Genomic DNA, 10,000 nt, shown 5'->3' on the forward strand with positions numbered 1-10,000 from the left:
TCTCTCTCTCTCGCTCAGTGTGTGTGTGTGTGTGTAAAGATTAATTGTAAAATGTGACTCGCAGTCTCAGAACGCTATTGTTCCTTAAAATCATACTTATATTCAAAATTTTGAAACTTGGTTTAAGGCTGTGTTCCATCGAGTCGAATTAAAATATATATACGAGGGTTGATCAAATATAAATTGCCTGGATTTTTAATAAATTGTTAGATTCGCATGAAAATTTCAGGAAACGGTTATTAATTTCTCGACCTTCAATGTAATAATAATAATAATAATAATAATAATAATAATAATAATAATAATAATAATAATAATAATAATAATAATAATAATAATAATAATAATAATAATAATAATAATAATAATAATAATAATAATAATAATAATAATAATAATAATAATAATAATAATAATAATAATAATCTTTATTGGCCCAAGAGACAAATATTGACTGACTCATTAAATGACACTCATCCTGTCAAAAACTCTCTCTATTAAAATGACATTTTGACTGGTAAAAAAATGATGTGTTTTTATTTTTAGAGGCCTGTTTTTCATTTTTCTCTTTCGACAATCTGCAAGTGGCACCAACTTCGTATTAGCTCATAATACACTGATGGGCGAATGTCTAAAAATAGATCGAGATCTGTCGTGAATCAATGCGTTTTGAGAGGTTTATACGACAAAAGCAGAGAAAGTTAGAGAAAGAGAGAGAGAGAGAGAGAGAGAGAGAGAGAGAGAGAGAGAGAGAGAGAGAGAGAGATCTCCCTCTCTTCTCTTCCCATCTTCTCTTTTTCGTTCTCCTATAATAACTGGGTCTAAATTGTTAAAATTAGATATTCTTGTTAGTTCAACATGATGGGATTTTGAATTACCCAGACAATTCCCCGCAATAGCCCAATTTTAGAGATAACCATGACTCTAGAGGAAGATATTCAATTATTTCCATCCCACAACAGTTTGTATTTTGTTGTATGTATTTTTATGACGGGTAACTTTTTCTCTGTTTTATTTTGTTCACAGTAAAATCGTCAACATGGTAATTCTTTTTTGTTTGCAATGTTAAATGAAAGCACAATTTGAGAGTCCTGTGCAAATCAGATTTACAGAGGGGCAGTTTAACTTCCATAATGTATCAACTGGTTCAAATAACGTATCATTTTGCAAATGTTTAATTCTTTTTTAAGCCCGCACCTTGATTTTCATAACCTGAGGTTGGTTTATAAAACATCTATACCTAAGAGAAAAAATAACCTTAACATGTGGATTTGCAACATCAATTAATTTTTAGTGAAGAGTAAATTTTTTGTCTAGATATGGGAGATTCAAAGAAACTACAACAGATTTTGACTGTGTGGAGGACCAAATGAGACCCGTCACCTCAAGCAGGTATTACGGATGAATTAAATGCCTAAAAAATACGACTATAATCTATTGCCCTCAAAAAAGTATATAAATTGAACCCAAGTTACATACTTCCGCCATCAAAAATCATCAAGACATTATAGACGTCTACCCCTCTGAGTCATAAGATGTAGACAAATAAACAAATGACACAATTGACTACATTAACTAATGCGTTTTGTATCAGTTTATTTGTATGCTCTGAACGCTTTACAATAGGTATTTCTAGTGGAGATTAAATGTATCAATGAAACAATAATCCATCCGTTAGTTTAATGTTATTGTCAAAAAATAACGTTTCTCACACCAGGGTAGGCTGACTACTTTGATCAAAAATCAAATTATTTTGATCTGATTGAAACAAATGTGAGAATAAGAGGCTTGGCAACAAGATTCTTATTCACTTGTTTTTCGACAAAGGGAAAAGTTGTGATAATTCTCGGAAAATTATGAAGAGCACTACCTTGCATCACAGCATCTTGAACCCAATTGTTTTTCGTTGGACTAACGAGACAAGGGTGAACCCAAGACCGCGACTGACATTTTAAAAGTACTCACACTCCTGACCATAACGACACACCCAATTTTCTTTGCTTGCCATTTCTCAAATTAATTCACATTGATAATTTTAAATGAAGACAATTTCTACTTTAACCCTCTCCTTACCACCCATAGGAAAATCGTCACATTCGTTACGATGCAGCCAACAATTTTCTTAGTCTGATTCAGTTTGCTATAGTTATAGCCATAAAAACTTGACATTGTGTTGCGGAGCTAATTCATCTGAACAAAATATAGAATATACTCGTTGCTAATCTGTTTGAAAAAAATATTTTTGTGTTGGGGGAGTATGAAGTTTTGTGGTAAAATTCTGAAAATAGCTGGTACACGGTAAGGAGAGAGTTAAGAAAGTCATTTATAAGCGACAGTGTGTATCTTGGTATTTGTTGTAAATAGAATGTATGTATTAGTTATCCCTGGACGTCGTGATAAAATTAAAAAAGGAAAATAGTACTTAAGGGTATTTTACATGCGTGTCATTGACGGATCAGGGAATTGTAAAATTACAAAACGGATGAATGAGCGGTTTTCTATTCTGTTCTCTTACTATTTTAGAATTTAAAAGTATGTCACTACGGGTAGGAATTGGTGTAGAGTAACAAAGATCATTAAAAGAAAAGCAGTAATATCTCAACTCATCCCAAGATCAATGCTTGAACAGTGAGTGCCCTATAGAGACTTCCAATGATTAGTCCAAGCTGTCATATTCTGTTCAAATTAAAGATTTCATTTATTTCTTTTTTCCTTTGAAAAAAAATGTTTGATTTGCATGAAGTCAATTCAACTTAGTATAAAACCTCAACATCACAAGGCTGTTGATCAATTCTCAGTTCGTATGTCGTCTATATAGCAAAGCGACTCTTATTTATTCAAAATGTCACAATGGAAATAATCTGACGCTGATGAAAGCTGGCAAATTTTTACGGAGATCGATTTATGCTTTTAGGAAACTTCTATATCATCATCTTCTTCCTTTGTTTCCTTTTTACTTAAGTGACGGATGGGGCAACAGATTAGATGTGGTTCAAGGACACGAGAAGACTGCCCTCGGGGCCCTCTCCATCAAACTGTACTCGCCCCCTGTTCCAGATTTCCTTGCACATTACTCGAAACTCAGACCAGACCAGCCCACAGAGAACCCTTGGTTTCGAATGTTTTGGCAGCAAAAGTTCAAATGTTCTTTAGATCCATTGAAGACAGATCTTAGAGGATATAACCGATTTTGCACAGGTAAGTTGATATCTCTATTGTAAAGATCTAAAAAATGCGTATGAAACAGTGAGTTATCTATGAGGTTTGATCTCCAGTTGAAGCAGGTTGATTATTTTGGGTGATTTGAGGTTTTTTGCCTTGTGTTTTGATATCCTGTTTCTTATACACAGTTCAAGAAGTTTGATGTTCGATCCTCAGTCAAAACAGGCTGATTATGTGGGATGGGTTTTTTTCGTGTACTTTTCTTTTTTTTTCTTCGTCTGGCACTATTTCACAGAATCAGGAGGTCTGAGGTTTGACTCCTAGTCGAGGTAGGCTGATTTTAGGGACGTTTTTTTTTTTTTTGGGGGGGGGGGGTGCGTCTAATTTTCTCTCCTGCTTTGTCTGGTACTATTTACTTCACACGTTTTCAGATCGAACTCAGTAATTGTCCCTAATTTGACAACTCTATTCTAACCTATCCTTAACTTATAAGTTATTGTAACTGAAAATGCGTTTAATAAGAATACGCACTTTTATAGAGCACTTCCAATGTTTAATTTTGTCTATGCGGTCAATGTGTATTTTACAGAAATAAATTCCCATCATAAATAGTACATTAACCAGTACAGCGGCTATGTGGTTTTGTGCACTTGGCTTCGGACCGGAAGGCCCGAGGTTCGAGTGCCGCTCTGAACGGAGCATAGTTGAGTCCTGGAAAAACCTCTTTACTCACATCCTGTCAACCTACTAAGATATAAAGTGAGTACCTGGCCGGTTACAGCATTGTCTCTGTCATAAAACTAATTGTAATATCGCCTAAAAGGCGTCAGGTCTCGTCCTACATTTTAAGTGTTGCTGTTGGCTACTTACCCCTTGCGCTTTGAGCACGTTTAGTAGATATTGCTCTATATAAATGCTCAAGTTTTCAGGGGTTTTCTATTTGTTTTGTTTATTTTGTTGTTGTTGTTTTTGTTTGTTTGCTGTTGATTTGTTGGGGTTTTTTGTTTGTTTGTTTGCTTTCTAAATGTGTTTACTGTTATTTTGTTTGTTTGTTTTTTGTTTTGTTTTGTTTTAGTGTTTTGTTTTATTGGTTATTACTATTTTTAATTTCTATTTTTATTTACAGCACCGGAAAATGCGCAAGAGCGAGATGAATTTCTCAAGGTGTGTTAGGTTGGAGGTGAGGGGGGGGGGGCTTATCGAACTCAGTACTTCTTGGTAGGAATCAAAGAGCATAGTGTTGTACCACACTGCCCTCAGCGATGCTTCATTTATTATTCCCCAAGCAGTATATAGAATCAATTTCGATTCTGTTTCACACAGTACAAGCCATCTGTTAGTGTAGTCGGTTGTGTGGCTATGTTTAGAATTTAGTGATGCCAAAATGTTCCCGTAAATTCAATTGGTACCGCCTATTATCGCAGCTTGTGCGGAAATGTGGAAGGATCGTCTTAGCGTGTGGTCTGATAAATCAAAACTGTCACAGACCATTCTGTCTATAGATGTAGCCTGATTTCACACAATCCCTCCAGGTTCCTCCAACATACGAACACTCAAACACACACATACACACACAGTGTTCTATTTACAATTTACGTATCCATCAACAACTTATCTATATCTCCCTATCTATCTATCTACTTTTCTATTTGTCTACTTTTCTATCTATCTATCTATCTATCTTGTTATTTAGTTTTCTATCTATCTATCTACCTATCTATCTATCTATCTGTCTCTCTTTCTACAAATGTATCGATCAATGTAGATATCAAGCTATCGACCTATCATTCTACCTATATATGTGTCTATCTTTCTAGTTATCTATTATATCTTTCTATCTATCTGTCTGTCTGTCTGTCTATCTATTTATCTGTCTATCTTTCTACATATCTATCCATGTATCGATATATTTGTCTATCTATCGATTCTATCTCTATATCCATCTCTCTATCTATCCACCTGTCTATCTATCTTTCTGTCTATCCATCTATCTATCTATCTATATATATATATATATATATATATATATATATATATATATAATATATATATATATATATAATACATACATATTTATATATATATATATTATATATATATATATATATATATATATATACGAGGGCTCTTTCAGAAATAACCGAAAAATGCCCATTGCTCAGCAACCAGTGGAGATTTTTTAATTCTGTAAACGACATGATATTCCTTATTTCCTTACGGATATTCCCAGAAATTATGAAGTGTATCATTTTGCACAATGAATTTCTAGACGATTTTAAAGATGGCGGCCCACCTTGAAACTTGGTCAAGGGAGGAAATCAGAGCTGTCATACGTTTTTTGAACGCCAACAGTCTGAATCCTACCGAAATTCATAAAGAACTTCAGAGTGTATATGGTGAGCATGTTATAAGCCGTACACAAGTCTATCACTGATGTAATTTGTTTGAAGCCGGCCATTCCGACTTGACAGACAGGGTAGGGAGAGGGCGTTCGATAACTGCGACGTCAGAAGACAATGTGAAGCAAGTTGATGAGCTTAATTGTCAAGACAGGAGGTTGAAACTTCATGAAATCGCAAGCAGTCTTGAAATTTCGGAAACGTCTGCCCATAGAATTGTATTTGATGAACTTGGCTACAGAAAAGTCAGTGCAAGATGGGTTCCTAAGCAATTGACAGACAATCATAAAGAACAAAGATTGGACATCTGCAGGGAACTTTTGAGAAGAAGCAAGAGCTCACGCAGGGTTCACGGGCATACTGCCAACGCCGGCGGAGACTTTCTAGGGTACGATGTGACTTTTCTTGACAGCATAGTCACCGGTGATGAGACTTGGTTGCACCATTGCACCCCAGAAACAAAGCAAGATTCGATGACATGGAAACATCCATCCTCACCTGTCGCGAAGAAATTCAAAGTCATGTGGTCAGCAAAGAAAATAATGGGAACTGTTTTCTGGGACAGTCGAGGTGTTATTCTGTTCGAAACCTTAAACCTGGAGAAACAATCAATGCTGCAAGGTACTGCCAAACTCTTGACAAGCTTAGGGAGGCCATTCGCAGAAAGCGCCCAGGGCAGTTGACCAACGGGGTCATTTTGCAACACGACAACGCTACACCCCACACAGCACGAGTGCCGCAAGGTTGGCTAGAGAAATATGGATGGGAGATTTTGCCACACCCACCACACAGTCCAGACCTCGCACCATCTGATTATCACCTCTTTGGGCCACTGAAACGTGAGCTGGCAGGAAAGCGCTTTGATGTCGATGAACAGCTTGTTGACCATGTGCGGAAATGGCTACAAAACCTTGACGGAAATATCTTCCGAGAGGGTATCTATTCCATGGTGCGGCGTTGGCAGAAGTGTGTCGACAGACTTGGCTGTTACGTAGAGATATGAAGGACGAGTCAAGGTATGAACACGTGCAAGAATTTTGTTGATAGCATAAAAAACGCGGATTTTACAGGCATTTTTCGGTTAATTATGAAAGAGCCCTCGTATATATATATATTATACAATGCAATCGATAAATATAGATATCAATCCGTCGACCAATTAATCTATCTCTCTATTTATCTTTATGTCTATCTATCTAATCTATCCATCCATATCTCTATATATCCATCTATTTATCTATCTATCTTTCTACAACGCTATCGGTAAATCTAGAAATCTATCTATCGACCTATCAATCTACCTCTCTATTTCTCTATATTTCTATCTATCTATCTCTCAAGGAGAAAGCATCTAACTGCCCACCAAAGTCTGTCCAAACAACCAACTACACTTTTATCTCCATTCATAAATTACCTTTAAACCACCCTCCCATCATTCCATTATTGTAAGAACTCTCCACCCCCACCCCTTTTACCAAGCACACACAGACCCTCGTCATATCTATCTCAACCTACCCAATCCCCTTCACGCCTCAGCCCCCTCAAGCTATCCACCCCCACCACAAACTAGGAAAAGCAGAATTCTTTCGTCCCAACGATAACGAACCCCATGGTCAATTTACGAAGCCAGTAGGCAAAGTGTGCCAGTAATGAAAAGACATTACTGACCAATTCTGATAAAACACCGTATTTTATTTTTGATCAGAAAACATGTATGTCTCATAACGAAATGAAAGCAAAACTCGACCTGTCAAAAATTTTCAAACACGAGATTCAAAGAAAAAAGTCTCAGGTTTAAGACTCTTGGACAAATTTGAGATAATTTTTCTCTAGCAATATTTGAAGAAATGTGGTCAAAATAAAAATTGGTCGTTTGTCTGGGTACGTCAGTCCTCCCAGAGATGGATAAATCGTTGTGCTGGGTGTCCCAGATTTATTTATCCAACACGTCAAGGATATGAAATGACGAGTTATTGATACATTACGAACATTATATGAATACGACAGAACAAATAGAAAAGAAGATTTTTAAAAATCTCGAGTCGACCAGACAATCGAATTAACTGTAAAATATGACTGGCAGGCTGTATGATGGGTTGTGTGTAGTGGGTCACCTTTTTGTCGTTTTCAGTTGTTTCTGTTCTGTAATGTGAATGAATACTGTACTGTGGTATTTAAGGTGGAGATTAAATTTTTAAAATTTAACAAAACTTAAGTAATAATCTCCACACCACACGAGCGTTTTACATAGGTTGCCAGCTCCTGCAATCGCCCTATTAATTAGAATTAAATTATGTAGAGGTCCGCATCACCTATGATCTCCCTGTTACATATTACATAAAATATTTAACAGCAATGATTATTAGTTGTCTAAGGATATGACCTTCACAAGACAATAAGCAATGAATAAACAAATTCCAGTCCCACGTGTAATTGACAATAAAGTAAGTCAGATTTATTCTGTTTGAAATAGATTTAAATAGGACGTGATTATATTTTATAATGTTTTATATTTGTATTGTTCACGATGCATATGCATCATTGGACAAAGGATGAAACAAACAAAACAAAACCACAATATTTTTTTTATTGTGGTTCTTAACTTTGTAGCAGCTGAGGTCCTTAGCCGAACTGGCCGTCTCTCTGCTTCGGGGGTAGGGGTGCCGTTGAACAGGTGGGAGGTAGACCAGCTCTTCCTATGTCCAAACCAGGAAGGGATAGAAATCTGGTTTGATAATATAAGAATAGGTCGTCAGATTTCTCTTTGTTAACCTATCAGACAGGGATATAATATATATATATATTATATATATATATATATATATATATATATATATATATATATATATATATATATATATATATATATATATATATTGAATCGTGTTGGATACAAATATGGTAAATCACGATAGAAGCAAACAAAAAAAACAGTTGACTTCCTCGACATCACATTCGACATAAAATCCAATTCATTCCAACCGTTCAGAAAACCAAATAACACCATTAGCTAGAGTAATAAAAACAGCAACCACCCCCGTTCCGTCATTGAAAACATGCCAAAAAGCATAGCACTGAGGGTGAGCAAACTTTCGGAAAACAGAGAGATATTCAACGTCGCAGACACCCCCTACAAAGAAGCACTCACAAAAAGCGGATACAACACAGCATTTGAATACACAGGCGCCCCCCTCTCATATAAACCTCAACACACAAGTGAAGAACGCAAAACAAGAAAACGACATATTACTATTACGTATTACCCACCTTTCGACAAAAACGTCGGCACAAACATTGGACAGCAGTCCTGAAGTTAACTGATACACACTTTCCAAAAAACCACAAGCTACATAAAATTATCAACAGGATTACCATAAAAATAAGCTTCTCGTGTATGCGCAACATAGAACAAATAATTTCAAGCCACAACAAAAAAAATATTAGTAAAACACCGACAAGAGCAAAACCCACCCACCAAAAATGCAACTGTAGAAAAAAGGAACATTGCCCGCTAAACGAACAATGTTTCGAATCAAGTTTAATTTACCAAGCCACAGTCACCTAAACTAAAACAAACAAGAAAGAAGAATATGTAGGACTAACGGAAAATAATTTCAAAACAAGATACAACCTCCACACCTCAACATTTAGAAACACTCACAAAAAAACATCCACAAAACTCAGCAGACATATTTGGAAATTAAAAGACAACAAACTAGACCACAACATTTCATAGAAAATTATGTCTAAAGCAACAGGATACACACCATCATCAAAACAATGTAGCTTATGCCTGGAAGAGAAATATATTATAACCAAACACCCTCAAGAAGCCACACTCCAACACGAAAAAGGAGATGTACAATAGCTGTCCACATCTACATTACTAATCAACTACAAACCTACGGAACCACTTCAACAAGCAACAACACACAACAAACCAAACTCATGTAACACACAGTCCTGACGATGGCTGAAAAGGCCTGAAACATCGATGTAGACTCACTCCAACATTGTGGTAAATATTAAAATTATATATATATATATATATATATATATATATATATATATATATATATTATATATATATATATATAGGGCTAACGTCCAGATAGCTTGTAATAAATAACTTGAAGGTACTCTGGCCTCGAGGAGTACCGGTCCTCGCTAGATAACAACTAACTAGACCATGGTAATAAAAATGTGTCACATTACATGTAGCAAATGATATGCGTATTAACCAGATAGGAATAGAGACGTCAAATTATGCAGAAAAAGCTGTTGATACAGACTCTTAGATTATAAAGAAATTTAAGAAAGTTAACTCAATGTAATCCACTCACCCCTTATAAATGAATAATAGCACCACTGAATCAAGATAAACACGTGTGTTCTTTACGAGATTTTTTGTTGGAGAGAATGTCCTGTTGTAAATGACA

The 10,000-nt window shown here is 35.7% G+C and overlaps 1 protein-coding gene and 1 long non-coding RNA gene across 3 annotated transcripts in view; one reads left to right on the forward strand and one right to left on the reverse strand.

Annotated features, from left to right (window-relative positions):
* LOC144967700 (uncharacterized) overlaps positions 1-10,000 on the forward strand; it is a 249,542-nt gene that overhangs the window by 161,132 nt on the left and 78,410 nt on the right. For both annotated transcript variants that reach the window (XM_078905241.1, XM_078905242.1), the window contains exon 6: positions 2,963-3,198. In XM_078905241.1, coding sequence (XP_078761367.1) covers positions 2,963-3,198 — 236 coding nt within the window. The remainder of the gene's footprint in view (positions 1-2,962; positions 3,199-10,000) is intronic.
* The window catches only part of LOC144967701 (uncharacterized), a 2,042-nt gene continuing 31 nt past the window's right edge, over positions 7,990-10,000 (reverse strand). The window contains exons 1-2 of the long non-coding RNA XR_013644453.1: positions 9,905-10,000; positions 7,990-8,286 (exon numbers count right to left, since the gene is read on the reverse strand). The exon at positions 9,905-10,000 is cut by the window's right edge and continues 31 nt beyond it. This is a non-coding gene — a long non-coding RNA (uncharacterized LOC144967701). The remainder of the gene's footprint in view (positions 8,287-9,904) is intronic.

Source organism: Berghia stephanieae, chromosome 3 (assembly GCF_034508935.2).
Source record: "Berghia stephanieae isolate SIO BIC M18660-M18661 chromosome 3, UCSD_Bste_1.3, whole genome shotgun sequence".
NCBI lineage: Eukaryota > Metazoa > Mollusca > Gastropoda > Nudibranchia > Aeolidiidae > Berghia > Berghia stephanieae.